At 38.6% G+C, this 15992-nt stretch overlaps 5 protein-coding genes across 7 annotated transcripts; 1 reads left to right on the top strand and 4 right to left on the bottom strand.

Moving 5' to 3' along the window:
• Nucleotides 1–769: 769 nt before the first annotated feature.
• LOC104766412 (large ribosomal subunit protein uL13y) lies at nt 770–2390 on the bottom strand. Its single transcript, XM_010490294.3, has 4 exons — nt 1999–2390; nt 1630–1746; nt 1436–1523; nt 770–1090 (listed from the first exon to the last, which is right to left on the bottom strand). Exons 1-4 carry the CDS (start codon nt 2268–2270, stop codon nt 947–949), a joined length of 621 nt encoding a protein of 206 aa, XP_010488596.1. The 5' UTR covers nt 2271–2390; the 3' UTR covers nt 770–946.
• On the top strand, nt 2333–4313 carry LOC104766411 (uncharacterized). 2 transcript variants are annotated; one of them, XM_010490293.2, is made up of 5 exons: nt 2333–2713; nt 2813–2952; nt 3471–3568; nt 3813–3990; nt 4084–4313. In XM_010490293.2, the coding sequence occupies exons 1-4, from the start codon at nt 2524–2526 to the stop codon at nt 3952–3954; spliced, it is 570 nt and encodes a 189-aa protein (XP_010488595.1). In that variant the 5' UTR covers nt 2333–2523; the 3' UTR covers nt 3955–3990; nt 4084–4313. The 2 variants fall into 2 exon arrangements, with proteins under 2 accessions (XP_010488595.1, XP_087358347.1); XM_087502221.1 differs by having other exon boundaries at nt 2475–2713; nt 2819–2952.
• Nucleotides 4314–4773: 460 nt separating this feature from the next.
• On the bottom strand, nt 4774–5835 carry LOC104766410 (cyclin-dependent kinase inhibitor 5). The gene is made up of 3 exons (XM_010490291.3): nt 5299–5835; nt 5116–5208; nt 4774–5034 (listed from the first exon to the last, which is right to left on the bottom strand). Exons 1-3 carry the CDS (start codon nt 5688–5690, stop codon nt 4965–4967), a joined length of 555 nt encoding a protein of 184 aa, XP_010488593.1. The 5' UTR covers nt 5691–5835; the 3' UTR covers nt 4774–4964.
• Nucleotides 5836–8582: 2747 nt separating this feature from the next.
• LOC104766409 (E3 ubiquitin-protein ligase PRT1-like) lies at nt 8583–11253 on the bottom strand. 2 transcript variants are annotated; one of them, XR_015590432.1, is made up of 8 exons: nt 10916–11253; nt 10527–10555; nt 10252–10431; nt 10024–10131; nt 9713–9931; nt 9400–9600; nt 9120–9230; nt 8583–9039 (listed from the first exon to the last, which is right to left on the bottom strand). XR_015590432.1 is itself a non-coding variant. In XM_087500403.1 (8 exons), exons 1-8 carry the CDS (start codon nt 11005–11007, stop codon nt 8713–8715), a joined length of 1275 nt encoding a protein of 424 aa, XP_087356529.1. In that variant the 5' UTR covers nt 11008–11172; the 3' UTR covers nt 8583–8712. The 2 variants fall into 2 exon arrangements, 1 of the variants encoding a protein (XP_087356529.1); XM_087500403.1 differs by having other exon boundaries at nt 9120–9238; nt 10916–11172.
• A 116-nt stretch (nt 11254–11369) lies between these two features.
• On the bottom strand, nt 11370–15841 carry LOC147920564 (uncharacterized). The gene is made up of 7 exons (XM_087501140.1): nt 15809–15841; nt 15295–15496; nt 14054–14909; nt 13734–13960; nt 13069–13586; nt 12738–12956; nt 11370–12530 (listed from the first exon to the last, which is right to left on the bottom strand). Exons 1-7 carry the CDS (start codon nt 15839–15841, stop codon nt 11370–11372), a joined length of 3216 nt encoding a protein of 1071 aa, XP_087357266.1.
• Nucleotides 15842–15992: the final 151 nt, after the last annotated feature.

The raw sequence follows: 15992 nt of genomic DNA, 5'->3' as shown, positions 1-15992 counted from the left end.
ATAAAATACTTATTTTATGATACACATTTATATAGAATTTTCTTAATTTATCATATTGGCTATCATAATAGGATTGATGTAAATAATTTACTTAATTATCTAGGTGAAAATGATAAATGTTAGAAGATTAGAGTTAAGAAGAAATTGTTGGTATTATCTTTCATGGTAAGTTAAGTTAGAGAGATATTTTCTTTTCTAACACTTACATACCCTAAAATTAAATTGTGGTATCTTCAAAAATATTTAGAAAACTTCAAATTAGGTTGATTTGCATTATTGATGCAACCAACAAATGAACCGAAAAAATACTGTTTATGTTGAAGAGGTATGGTCACATATAATACTAGGAAGTTGTAGGGTGAAAGAACTATGCTTTCGCATGCTTTCACACGGACACAAACGAAAGCTAGGGGTACAAATGGCTCACCAACTAACTAATTAGATGCGAGATCTTCCTCGGACAGGTTCCTCCTTTGGCTCCTTGGCCTAGAGAGCAGATGTTTCAATTGTTGTTACTTTCCCAAAGAAAGGTCCCTATGCGAGTTACTCATCTGTCCGCCACTGAAAACATTACTCCCCGTCGTATTACTCAGAAACAACCAGAGTCTAGCCCTATTAACAGAGCCTAGGCCAATTTGATCATACACCCAATTCGTCTATTCTTATCAAACTGTTCTTCCCAAGCCAATCAAGCATACAACGTATTGTTATCTTTTTCTCAATTTGTAATTTAATTCTATTCTGAAAGCTTCGAAGGATTCAGCAATGATTAAGAAAAAAAATACAAAGATTAACCATAAGAAATTGTATAAAACAACCAAAATAACCAAAACGTTTACACATCCAAAATATGTCTACCATAATACTATCAAAACGAAATAAACGAAAACGAGTTCCAAGAAAAGGCTTAAACCACCACCAAAAGATAGATGCTGACTGACGACTCTCAGTACTTAATTGATGTAAGGACATCAAGCTGGGATCCGAGTTTCTCTTCTGCAACCTTCTCAGCCTTAGCCCTGAGCTTGGTGAGCTGCTTCTTGCGCTCATACACAGCTTGTGACCTCTCCTTTCTTTTTGTCTCAAGCTCCTGTACAACCATTAAACATAGGTAGATAACGTAAATTACCAGTTTCTACTTCAGATCCAGTAAGATGAACCCTCATAACTAAAATGATAGATCCTAAGTTTTGCATTCAAACATCAGCAAGATTCACCAGACCATCTTATTCTGTGTACATATTTTCAACTTTAGCATTCAAAACAAAGCAACTGCAGTTTCCATAGCAAAACAATCCCTAAACTATAACCGGTTTTGCAACTGATCAAAACACCCCAAAATATTTGAATTAATGATCTCAATACACAATACTAGTTCAAGTAAACTCATTAGATGTTAAAGGAAGGTATAATCAGACAGAAGAAGCGAACAAACCTTAATGGTATCATAATGGTTCCAGCCAACCTCAGAAGAGAGACGGCCCAACAAGCAGTACTTGTGGCCAGCTTGAAGCCTCAAAACCCTAATCAAGAACAAAGGAAAAAAACAAAATCAGTAGATAGCCCAAAACACATTGGACAGTCATCTAACATAACTCATACAAAAAAAAAAGATTCAAGATTTCTTACTTGAGAGCATCGGGGATGACCATTCTCTTGACCTTGTCATAAGGAGGTGGGACTCCCTCAAAAACCTTCAAACGGGCAAGAGCAGCAGCACCACGCTTGGTCTTGTGTGGAATCATCCTGTTAATGACCACATTTCAAAATCTCCATTACGTTTCCAAACATACACAAACACAGATCAAAACCTGACCAATTCATCATAATCAAGTAAAACATAGTAACCAGCAAACCTAAACACAAATCAATCCATTGATACAAACTCTAACAAGCTACACAAAACATCATAATCTGGATCATAACAAACAAACTCTAATTCAGATCTTCATTATCAATATTCACATTATAAAAAGACTATGAGATAAGGTTACAAACCCACGAACGGTACGCCAGAAGATCTTGGACGGAGCACGGAAATGAATAGGACCATGAGAAGGCTTAGTGTTCATGCGTTTCCTAAGAAACCTCATGTACTTCATCTTCTGACGGACCAAACCACCAGACAAACAAATCTCCTCACATCGGACGACCACGACACTCTGTCCATTGAGCAGTTCCTTAGCTGTGATCGAAGCAAGACGACCACACATGTGGTGACGTGCATCAACCACGACACGCTTGGAGCATATCCCTGACCCAGACACCATTTCTTCTCGGCTTCGATTTGCTTCTTACCTTAGCTTCCGCTCTTCGCAAAGGTCTCGGCTTTTACTTCAACGGCGGATTTATATACGATGGCGAAATTAGGGTTTCAGCTTCTCTAAACCCTAATTTATTGGGCCTTTTTTAGGCCCAGGCCCAATAAAAACTCTAAATTAAAAAATTTAAAAACTCAGTTTTTTTTGCTCAAGGCATTGGAGATTTTCTTCTTCTTCTTCTTCTTCTTCAGAGGATCCAGCAATGAATATAGCTTCGAGGATTCGACGGAGTTTTTTAAGAGAGAAGACTAAATCGTCAGATGGGAATAACTTGGTGAATGGATCGAATGTTAAAGAAGAAGGTAAAGATGAGTTTTTGGGAGTAACTGATGAGTTAATCGATCATGTCAGATCCTTCACCATTGATACGTTTAAGGACTTCTCTCTTGAAGGTAATTACGAATTTTGGATCTCAATTTGGTTAGTGTTTTTCAGTTTTTTCTGGTTTATGAAGTTAAGTTTAGTAGTTTGGGTTGCAATTCCTGAAGCAGATGAAGAAGAAGAAGAAGAAGAAGCGTCTGTGGATACTTTGGGAGATGAAGATAATGGAATGAGTTCATCTGCTAATGTGAAGAAGGATTTGTCTGATTGGCAGGAGAAACATGCGGTTCTTGTGTTATCGAAATCGAAGGTTTTTTTTCTTAAATTTTGATTCTTTTTTTTTGGTGATCGACCTTAATGAATGGAATTAATTAGCTATAGAGATTTCAGAAGATTGGTGATTAGCTTTTTGGAGCCAACGGTGCCATTTTAGCGAGATTTAAATCAGGGTTTGTGGGTTGATGATTCTTATAGAGCCTATTACTAAGCTGCTGTGTTATTGAGTTGCTTGTAGCTTTGGGTTTGGTCAATCAGGAAAAATGGATTGAATCTTTTTAGGGCTCTTGGCCTAGTGATATCACTTGAATTAGATTTTATGTGTTGAATCTTATAGTTCATTTGAAGCTACTATCTTCCTGAATTGCTTGTAATCTGGTTAGGCTCACGTTAGTGAAATTGGTAACAATGCTCATATTTTACAGTCCAAGATGATTTTGTTTTTACTTGTTGGTAGAATTGAATTTGGTTGATTATGAATATTTCGTTGAATTGGATCTTATAGAGTATTTTCGAAGCTGCTATCGACAAGATTGATTTTGGCATTTACAGGAACTCTCACAGCTGAGATTCAAGTTATGCCCGCGAGTTTTAAAGGAACATCAGTTTTGGAGGATATATTTCCTGCTTGTGAGGAAGCTTGTGGCAAAGTAAGTACTACTTTCTTATGCCAAAATTTCTTTTGAGATGGTTCCATGTGTATGCCCTTAGTAAGTGTTATATCGTTTAACTTAAATGTACCTTACTGTGTTGATCTGTGTATGATTCCACTTTAACATAGAGGTAGCGGGATATGGGTTTTTAGCTTGGAACAAAGAGATGCCTATTGAACATAGGACATGCAAATGGTTATGTTCATGGAAATATGATTGGGATTTGGATATTATTTTGCAGATATGAGGTGCTAGCAATCCAACAGGCTAACATAATGAGGATGGCCATGGAAGACTGTAAAACTTCTGAAACCAAGGGTGTATATGAAGTTGAAATGTCAGAAACGAAGCAAAGGTTGGGTACAGGACCTGCAACTCCGTGAAGCTTGTTTGGTGAAGTTTGAAAGAGAACATGACAGGTACTGTAATATTACAGGCTACGTATTTGCTAAAGACAACTATTATCAACGAGTATGAAATCATTCTAACCATCCTATGACTCGCTTTTGCAGTTTTGCTCACAAATTATCCAAACCAAAATGCTGAACCATCGGAGTTGAAACAAGGCTTGATCAGTAAATATTGTTCATGTGTTTAAAAGGTGACAAAACCAAGACGGTTTTGATTCTTCACAGGTGTAAATGATCATATGAATTTAGTATCAGACATAACACAGTCGTCTTAAACCCTTTGTATCAATTACAATAGACATCATTATTAAATGTTTTGATTCGTCCGATGAGCTAAAGATCCAAAGAGGTGAAAATATTTACATAAACCAAGAAACCTAATCTTTAGCATGAAAGGTGGTAACTTAGACTTTTGAAGAAATAATTCCGGAAAGCGAGACAGTGAGTGCAGTGGCAATAAAGAAGAGAGAGAGAGAGAGAGAGTTGAAATCTAAACGAAGCATTTTACTGCAACCTGTGTCTGTGTGACAGAGGGATTGGTACAATTACCCACATGTGAAAAGGCCAATGAGAGTAAAGTATCAATAAAGAAGATAGAGATAAAACCTGCGACTAAGGTTTTTGCTCAGAGGAGTTAGCTTCTTTTGCAACTTGAAGCCAAAGTTTATGACTTGTAAAGTAACACTGATGGAGAACCACAAACTCAGACCTTCATTGTAAGTACGTAGTAGCTAAAGAACAAAGGATAGATTTACAAATACTGATTCAAGTAACTTTGCACTGAAGTATGACTTAATCCAGTAAAATTAGACTTTATTTAGTTGCAAAATGAGAGAGATTAACATTACATTATTCTTGACTAACAAGTTATACACCAACCCTAAAAAAAAACCCACAGTTAGTCTGTGTGCAATCTTCACCGCCTCTGTTCCAACACAGATGTCTCCTAAAGCACTTAACTTTACATCCAAAACGACTCCATTTCATGGCATCACTTTGACCCATTCGTAACGCCCAGGCAATGGATTGTCCGAGACAATGTCAAAGTTGTACCTGCAAAACAAAACCACAACTCCTCAAAATCAGACCAAACTCTAAAACTCAATTCAAGAAAGAAGAGAATCAAGAAACTACTTTTGAATGAAGAGTCTGTGTTGTTGCTGCTCTGCGTATGCAAAGAAGTCTTCAATCTCACTTCGTATAGCTTCTGAGTCTCTAACAATGCTCCTATGAAGAACCAAAACTCAACTGGTCATCTATCTCTGTTTCATATATAATTGAGCTTTACAATGAGAAACAGAGTTTTTTTAAAGTTACCTGTTTCCAGATTCCAAATCAAAAGCTCTATCTGCCCTAGAAGTATTCTCGTTATCACCACAATCTTCTTCCGTCTCCGTCGTCACCAGAGCCACCGTCTTTTTCTCCGCCGGGACATTTTTAGCCCTAGAGTTTCTCTTTTGACATTCATGACCGACACTTATAAGCCGTTGTTGTTTCTTGGTACTGGAGAGTAATGGAAGCTTCACTAAACGACGGCTCCGGGGCTGGAGGTAGTTTAAGGACTCTGCTTTGTCGGAATGAGAACGGAGACGGTGGAGGGGGAGGTTTTTGGCGGCGGATCTGGTACGGAAACCTAGAGTGGTTGGGTGAGAGATATCTTTAACGGAAAGGTCTCCGGCGATTTTTGATTTCTTGATGTATTTTCCCATCTCCGGGAAGGTGATTTACTGAATCTTCCGGTCGAGAGACTCGAGAGCGAGAGAGAGAGAGGAGGGAAACAATGAAGAAGAAGAATGGAGTGACTTTTTTATCTGAAAAAAAAAAAAAAAAAAAAAAGTGAAAACTAAAAAGGACGATGGAAATATTTTATTTCTTTTAAATCAAATATTGAAACAAACAAAAATAATTAAAATAAAATAAAACAAAATGGGTGATTAGCTTCAAGTGGTTGGCCTTGGCCATGTTAGCTAGTCACCATGTTGTGGTTACAGTAAAAAAAAAAAAAAAAAAAAAAAAAAAAAAAAAAACCTAAATTTTGTAAGGTTTTTTTGTGTGTAAAATTGATTGTAAAAATAATAACTAAAATTTATTTAATTGGAACTGAATTTTGTATAGTAATTCCCGTATTTATGATTTTATTCTATGTATAAAGATTAAAACTCTAGTTGAAAATTAAATATGAACCATTTTAGGAGTCCTGAGTTTGATTTCTCAACACAATTAATTTCTTTTCTCAACTTTTTTATTTTTGAAAAGTATAAAGTATTCATTTATTTATTTAAAAAGGCGTATTATGTATGATATATGAGTGGTTGGTGCTGCAAATATAATTAAAAGGGTGCCGAAAGTGTAACAAGTTCTTATGGAACAAAGATCATAAGCTTATATTAATTGTTTTGGTAGACCATCCATGTTTAAACCTAAGGTTTAGACAACGAATTCCACACCAAAAAGTGAAATGTAAAAGCCATTTCCATTGTGTTATATGAATAATCAAATATGTTTTGGGTTTAAGATAAAAAAAAAAAAGGCATTGCATTTAACATTCATTTTCATTGTTTTATTAATTTAGTACACACAAGTCAACAACGTTAAACTTGTACAAACAATCAAAAACAAAAGAAGACTTTCAAACGTCGTGATCTCGGGCAGGTTATTGTTTTAAAAGAAAGAAAAAAAAAGAGTCAACCATTCTATTAAAATTCATCACATTTGACAAAAACGTACACATTAATTGTATACAGATATACATTTGACGGTAATTTGTTTGCTTGAGTTAAACATGTGTCTTATAAATCAACGCTATTGGGTTGATCACTGCTTATATATCTATGTGCTTTGGATTTATTAGCATTGGATTCCGATCGTGATCCTATTCTCTTTAATACTCCAATGGTTTTGCTTCTACAGTGATATATCATCTTACAGCCGTTATCTTTGTAATGTTAAATTCAACATTATATTTTTTATTGGTTGTTTCTTCAAAAAATGTTGATTTGTTGGTAATACGTCAAAAACTAGTTTTGACTACATTTTTTAATCGACAAAACTTGAACCATAGTTCAATCATACTATGCGGGGTAAATTTTGTTTTACCAAAAGCTACAGTTTCTATAGTATATAAAATGTATTTAAATATAAAAGTCCATATGGTTTTCTACATTTTTTATTTTGTGGAATTACTTTGGCAACCACAAATTCGCTTTGTGGAGTAATTGTTTTTTTTTTAGGAGTAATTGTTTTTGAAACATGAATCGTGATGTGATAATTCATCCTACCGTTACGTGAGACATATTACATTACATACATACAGCACTATATCATACCGTAACCCGTGAAAGTTGAAACAACAAGGTGAGTGGTGAATGGTGAGTGGTGAGTACTGAGTAGAGAGACTCCCAACGCCCCGTGCTTTTTTATATATACAAAGATTGAGAGGTTTATTCATTATAGGCAAGGATTACAAAAAAGTTCATTATGGGTAAGAAAGATGAATTGCATTAAAATCCTCAAAAATGAATTGCATTAAAATCCTCAAAAACTTGCAGTAAGTGTCATGATTTGTTTCTGTAATTTTGTTATCGAAGATGCATGTAAAACAGTAAAAGGGTCATGATTCTCATACAAATCATGATTTTTATACGCTTCCAATGGCACGCATGACAAATACTATATACTCATAAATCTTATTACAAATCTTAGTTCATCCAAAATATGAAGACACAATTAACAGTTTGAAGACCACAACATTTTTTTTAAAAAAACCTCAACAATATTTTCAGGAAACAGCTTGGTAAACTAATTTAACCGTAAAACGATCGAAGGCACACGTGCGATGACTCACGGCAATCATGAAACAGCTCAGATCTCGAAGCTACAGAATCCCCAAAAATCAGTGAAAAAAAAAGAAGCCAAAAATAAAAATAAAATAAAGGATCTGCAATAAACACTCTTCACGTCCTCCCGCCCTTTTTTTCAGGGCGCCAAAAAAAAAAAACTGTTACCACAACACGCGCGTACTAAATTTTTTTTTTCCTTTTTCTTTTCTACTTTAAAAAAAAAAGACAGAACGCGAGAAACGAGTTCCGTCGGAAGATCAGTTCTGAGTCCCACACACACTCGGACCAATCACATCGTAGCTGCCTCACACGCACTCAGAGGAGAGAATCTTTCACTCTGATGGGTGTAACCCCCTTGATCCAGTTACTAATATTTAGCAAAAAAAACTTCAAGCAAATCTATACAAAGCTTGTATAGTAGCATAGGCCAATCAATACATGACAAATAAATTTTAATAGAATATAGTACACTTTTAAATCATACTCTTTCCATTCCAAAATATAGGATGTTTTAACTAAAGCACATCGATTAAAAACTCTTTACTTTTAACAAATTCAATCAATTAAAAACAATACTGCATAATATAAAATACTAAACTAATCTAAAAGTTGCGTAGAAACTTGAAAACATTCTATAGTGTGAAACAAAAAACTTTTCTAAAACATCTTATATTTTGAAACAGAAAGAGTATAATTTTGTTTTTTTTTTTCTTTTTTTTTGCATAATATACACACAAACACCAACATATATAATAACAAAACTTGCAACAAAAAGTTTTCTTTTTTATGTTGTTTGTTTTCTTTTTACGCTCGTAAGAAATAAGCTTCGTTTAAAATGTTAAAAACCATAGACAATATACAATAAATATTAATAACAAACGCAAACACAAATTCATTCTGTGCTTGATGACTCATTAGAAGAACCAGGTGGCCCTTCCTCGCCCTCATCTGTATCCACCCCTTCCAATGAGTTAAGCGAAGGTCCGAGAATATAGGCAATAGAATTGATAGTGATCATAAGCTGAGGAACATCCGCCCACTGAGGATCCCTCGCCAGCCGAGGAGCCTCCTGCAGATCAAGCCTGTGATCTGGAGTGTGTTGCTGGTTAAATCTCCCTGGAACTTTCAAAGGAGTCTCGTAACACTCTTTGCAAAGGTCATACCCAATTTCCTCCTTGCAGTCTTTGCATCTGTATCTATCCCCTATGATTGGAAACACCTGCACACCAATGTCACACATTACACGTTAATCTTATTTCTACTACTAAAAAAACGGTTTAGATAACAATATGCACTTACTCCGCAAGAATCACAACCAGCTCCGATGTGAACATTAGATCCAGGGTTTGCCAACCAAGGAATATCACTATTGTTATCGTTTGATAAGGATGGGCCTTCCTTGAGATAGTTCTGATAATATAAATATGAAGTGAAAATGAGTACAAACTATGAGTCTTTGTGGTCCACATAGGTCTTACATATTCTAATGTAATAACAAGAAATAAGGTGTGAGAGCACAAGCAGATGGCATGCATCGATTAACTACAAATTGATTCAAGGCATAGATGTAAGGACTTACTTCCTTTGCTATTATGGGCAAGAGTTTTCTGAATCCCACCACTTCTCCTTGAATTGTATTCATCAGGAAAGTTTTCTACCAAAAGCTGTTCAAGAATCAAACAAACTTTTGGAAATCCTCTAGGGTCACAAACATTACACTCATGACATTTGATCTTTTCGCTTTCTTCAGCCATATCTACTACACATCCTTCGCAATACACTGCAAAGAGGATTAGACAAGAAATTAGCACATAAGAAAATTTGAAGGTGATACTCTCAAGCAGCAGAAATTTAAAATATTTATCACAAGCAAACAAGTAAGAAGATAATACCATGCCCACAATTGAGAACTACGGGTCGCACGAGCAGCTCCTTACACGCTGAACAGAGCAAATCATCTTTTGAAGTTTGCTTACTGGCACTGTTATTCTTGAGTAAGTCATTCTCACGAGCATTAAGACTTTGTGCATCGGTGGGTTTTTGATTGCTGGGGATACAGGGACTGTCACATATATTCATTGCATTTGAGCACTCTTCCACCTTTTGTTTATCTAAATACCCAAAATTGTAAGTGTAAAGCAGTTTAATAAAAAGCAAAAGTAAAATTCAGCAGAAAGATTGATCTCAAGTGTAGTACACTCACCAGAGACATTTAGAGAATCTCCGCTACATCCAGACTCATCATTAGCATTTGCCTTATCCAAAACAACATCAATCTGCGGAGAATAACAATCTTGTTCTTGTTCTTCCTCTGAAAATATAAACACATATATAATCAACAAAACTGACACATAAAAAACGACACTTGCATACAATCAAATCAAAACTTCTGACCGAGTACGAACTTTAAAAATATAAGCGAAGGACTCACTTAAAACTTGTTCTTCTCTCTTCTTATGCGCGAGTGGGTATATCTTCTTTAACAGGAAATGAAGCTTCTGGCACACAGAAGGAAAGTGAACATACGGATCCCTACAAATCGGACAATGAGACTCGCGGAAGCCATTCATGGACTTATGTACACACCAGAAACATGATAGATGACCACAAGCTATCATTACCATCCAAAATAAGCATTAGAAACCAAGTCAAACTTACATAACACAATTGGAGAAAATGAGACTTATGACTTAGTCAACAACTTACATAACACAACTGGTTTGTAAAGAAGTTCCCTGCACCAAGAAAGAAGCAACAACACAATCTCTTATGCATTAGAGTCGTCTTCTCAACAAACGTAAATGACCATAAACAAACAGATTCTTCAATCCATGAATTTAAACGAAATAAGCTATATGATTTACGATAAAGACGAGATTAAGGAGCTCCAAAATCTTAAAATCCAATCTCGATATCGTCAGACTCAGAACAACGGAGATTATTTTTTTATTTTTTTTATACTCTAATTTCACCCCCAACAAATTAACCTAATGATTCACAAAATTAGGGGGATTTTTTTAAAGAGGCGAACCAGAAAGATTGATAAAGAAGAAGAAGAAGAAGAAGAAGGGGTTGAAAATAGAAAACGAGCTTACAGGCAAACGCAGCAGAGAAATTGATCGGAGATTTCTTCTTCTTCCGGTGGTTCGTTGTTCTTCACCGTAATAGCATCCGTAGGTTCGGCCATTGTTTTCACAAGATAAGAGAAAGAGAAAGAGAGAGAAAGAGATCTGAGATGTTTTATAAAAACGGTGGTGCGATGCTTTTGCTTTAGCGGCAAGGGCCTGAATACACCGCCGTACAAAATTTACAGACAAAACATGTTGCGCTGATACGCACAACATGCACCCGCGAAAAAAGAAAACTCCTCCCTGTTCATCTTTATATCGTCTAGATAGGTTTGAAAGCCGGCCAGTCTTGAGGGGAAGACACTATCTTCACCAAGTCTGAGCAATCTGTATAGAAAGCCACTTCTCGAAAATCATGTCCAATCATGCAACGCAAAGTCCAAACAAAAGTTTCTACTTCTGCATGCAAAGGGGAAAGACTCTAACGGAAATTGGTGGCTCCTTTTATCGTCGAACCATCCGTAGCGGCTGAACACACCCAACCTGCACCCGCGAAAGCGTCCCCCATTTTCCACGATCCATCAACAAAACACCTATAACCCGAAAAAACAGTAGGCAGCGACCCTACTCGCCCTATCCCTCTATTATTATTGGCGCAAGGAAACGACGATACTTCCTCCACCTCATCCTCTGTATGAGCCTGTAACCATGTGGAAGACTCCCCTACCGCTATCCTAACAACATTCTCGGGCTTATCTATAACATTCTCAAATACACGAGCATTTCGCGCCTTCCAAATATACCACATAATCCCAGGAAAAACCGCAACCTGAGCACCCGGATTAGCAGAACCCAAAAAATGATCCACATTTGCATACAGAGAAGCTGTAGGGAAAGAAATCTGACCGACCGGCACCTGAGCTAACGCCCAAACCTGTCGAGCTGGCGGACACCGGAAAATAGCATGATTTACCGTTTCCTCATCTTCCCCACAACATGCACAACCTGAATCACAAGCAATGCCTTGCCTCCTCAAGTTCGCCGAAACCGAGATACACCCGGATAAGACTTGCCACATGAAATGCTTTATCTTTGGTGGACACGCCACCCGCCAAACACCCGCTAGAAGCGGAGTAATGTCCGGCCCAAAGCGAGGTACAAGAGACCTCTGTTTTGCCGAACGTTCCGTATCATACCCTGATTTAACCGAATACTTTCCAGATTTTGTAAAGTGCCAACCCAATGAGTCAACCATCTGAGGACAACCCAAAGGTAAAGCCCTGATTAAAACAGCCTCCTCCGGGGGAAAATGCTCAAGGAGCATATCTAACCACCAAGAATTAGTTTGGCGATCGATAAGATGTGAAATTTTCAAAGAAGGGTCCTGAAAAGGTCCCTTACTCACAGCTGGTCTTGGGGATTGAGCTAGTATCCATGGGTCAGTCCATATAGAGATGGAATCACCAGAGACAACCCGTATAATAAGTCCTTTGTTTACCAAAGATATAGCTGAAACAATACTCCGCCACCCATAGGATGGAGAATAAGAACGAATGGGATCCATAGGATTTGAGTTCCTATAATACATGCCCTTAAAAATCCGTGCAAAAAGGGAATCAAGTGCCTCGATCAGTCGCCACAACTGTTTTGCCAATAAGGCAGTGTTAAAATCATCCACATTCCTAAAACCCAAACCCCCCAACTGCTTGCTCCCACATAACTTCTCCCAGGCTAACCAATGCATCCCCCCAGACTGCCCCGAACTCCACCAAAAATTTGCCACCGCACTAGTTAGTTTGGATGTGACTGTTTTTGGTAGTCGGAAACAGGACATGACAAAGGTCGGTACCGCAGTGGCGACAAACTTTATCATAACCTCTTTCCCTCCTCTGGACAGTTGCTTCGCTGTCCAACCATTTGTACGGCTCTGTAAACGATCCCGAACAAAGGAGAAAACTTTCGTCTTAGACCCTCCCAAACTCTCCGGTATCCCTAAATACGAACCCATCCCACCCAACTTCGATATACCCAACACCTCCTGCACCTCACGCTTAACGACCTCATCTACCTTGTGTCCAAATTGAATGGAAGACTTATCGAAATTTATTTGTTGCCCTGAGACCGCCTCATATTGCTTTAAGATATCTAAAATAACCCACATTGATCCTTAATGACCCTACAGAAAAAAGACTATCATCCGCAAACAATAAATGCGTGATTGCTGGACATTTAGTAGCCACCTTGATCCCTGTTATCCTTTTTTCCCTCTCTGCCTTCCGAATATTGGCAATGAGGACTTTTGTACATAGAATAAACAGATAGGGAGATAAAGGATCACCCTGACGCAATCCTCGCTTAGGAACAATCAAACCATTAGGTTGACCATTCAACAGGACCTTGTACTCAACCGAAGAAACACAAAACAAAATCCAGGAAACCCATTTATCCGAAAAACCCATTTTACGTAGCAAAGCATCAACGAAACCCCACTCGACCCTATCATATGCATTACTCATGTCTGTTTTAATTGCCATAAACTTCCCCTTACAAGACGGGTTTGTCCTTAGGCCATGAAACATCTCTTGATCAATCAAAATGTTATCCGAGATCAGTCGACCTGGCACAAAAGCAGACTGAGTCTCCGAGACAAGATTTGTAACACCAATTTTAACCGTTGGCACAAGATATTGGAAATGATCTTATACCTCACATTACATAGACTAATCAGGCGTAATTCCGCCATCCGGGTCGGCTTTGCCACCTTTGGAATAAGACAGATGTGAGTTTTATTTAAACTCCTATCAAAAACCCCCTCAAGCCTTCTGAAAAAACAAAGCGGTCATACCATCCGGTCCTAGAGCCTTATCCGGATGCATCATAAACAAGACCTTACGAACCTCCGCCTCTGTCACTGGAGCTGTTAAACGCTCATTGATCTCTTCCGTTATTACCCCATCAACCTCACTTAACGCCTCCTCAAAAGAATCTGGAGAGATCGAAGTAAACAGGTCCTCGAAATAAGATACACCAGTGTTGCAAATATCATCATCCTTTGTAGACCAAACATTATTTCTGTCATACAGACCAACAATTCAATTCTGAGCTCTCCGCTGCTTTGTTTGCGCATGAAAATACTTTGTATTTTTGTCCCCCATCCGCATCCACCGGTTCCGATTTTTTAGGTACCAATAAATCTCTTCATCCCTGTACGCCTCTCGCAATCTGGAGGTTAAGTCCGCAAGCACCTCCGGACCAACCGAATCATCCACCTGAGCCACCTCCAGCTGTCGTTTAAGATCCTCTATCGTCTCCCTCCCATAAGGAACATGTGCCTTCCGCCACTGAGAGATTGCGCGTCTGCAGTTCCCTATTTTGGTGACCAAATCTTGGGAATCCTGAACGCAATCAGCCCTCCAGCCCGCGGAAATAGCCCCCATTAAAACCGGTTTACCAATCCAACGCATATCAAACATAAAACACCGACCCCCACGCAGTCGTTTAGCCCCAATACTAACCACCAGAGGTTTATGATCTGAGGCGATCATAGGCAAATATTCTGTCACCGTATCCGGGAACTGATCGTGCCACTCTTCATTACCTAGACCCCGATCCAACTGACACCAAATCAGTTTCTTATCCCGCCAGTCCCTCCATGACAAGTAGTCTCCAAGATATGGAAACTCCAAAAAACCGAAATCCTGAATCATTCCATTAAAAGAACGGAAAGAAGTCGCATGCCTAAGTTTACCCCCTCGTTTTTCATGATTCCCTGTTAACTCATTAAAATCTCCAACAACCAGCCAAGATGTTGATCTTAAAGTGCTTATCCGTAATAACCTTTCCCAGACCATATCACGGTTTTTAGGAACTGGGTCTCCATAGACAAAGGTGATATTAAAAACTTTGCCATTGAGTACCGCTTCTATATCAATTATTCTGTTGGTTGCCAATAAAATTGAAACATTAAAATCATCTTTATTATAGAATAAAGCCAAACCTCCACTACAACCAACCGGTTCCACTGTTTTAAAATTTTTATAGCCAAAATGGCCTACAAATTGTTCCAAATGAGAAAAAGATTGTTTTGTTTCCATAAGAAATAAAAAAATATGGCCTATGATTCTTCCATAAATCTCTGAGATGTCCAATGGTGGTCTTATTACCTAGACCTTGACAATTCCAACTTAGAATATTCATTTACTAATATTTGGTTTTGGTGGCTTAACTCCACCATAACCGCCTTTCACCCCTTCCTGGGTCCTTAGAGTAACACCGCTTGCGCCAGACTCCTGTCCATTTGACGGGGGACGTCTTCGTGGAGACAGAAGCAGATTAGCGTTCCTCTTTTAGTTGAAATCCCTATAAGCACCAAAGCCCCCTTTCCCTTCTTCCCTTTGTCCCCTAACTCCACTTTGGAAGTTCCGATGCAGCCTGCTGATCACCCTCCACTTTGTCACTTGTCATCTTTGCATCATCGTTCTCTTCAAGAGACTGATCACTTGATGCCTCCACCAAACCAGAACCATCCCCTGGCTCACCAACATTCTCCCCATCAACATTTTCAACAATCTTGTCCACCTTACTATCCCCACTAACAATATCTGGATCCTGCATAACCGCACCATAAGTGTCCGATGCCACCGAGTTTCCAGTCAATCCTACTAGTGCCGAAACTGCTGAAGACTGGGAAACATTCTCCTCCACCAAAATTCCCTCCCCATTCCATCTTGCGAGCCAAGAACAGAGTGATCATCCTGATCCATCTCCGCTTCAAACGAGGCCAAAGGAAGTCCCCCCATTGCCTCAGCAAATTCACCCGTCCCAAGAGTGGGTCCAGCAGACCTCTCACAAACTTCTGTGTCATCGAGAATCTGACCCTCCTCCACGAGAACCTGACCCTCCTCAAAAAGGACCAGAAACCTGAGCATCCTGATCCATGGCTACCGCCGCCATTTCCGACTCCTGGAAGAGTGATTTCCTGACCTGTCGATGCTTTCTTTGCTTAAAAGCTGTCCCCCTTACCTCCTCCGAAATCAATGGCAACGTAGAACCCTGTCATTGACGAGGCTGACCCCGAACTAGCCCATTCCTCCCTCTCTGGTCT

The sequence above is a fragment of the Camelina sativa genome, chromosome 19, assembly GCF_030686135.1.
Source record: "Camelina sativa cultivar CO46 ecotype springtype chromosome 19, ASM3068613v1".
Lineage (NCBI taxonomy): Eukaryota > Viridiplantae > Streptophyta > Magnoliopsida > Brassicales > Brassicaceae > Camelina > Camelina sativa.
This window is presented reverse-complemented; position numbering and strand designations above follow the sequence as displayed.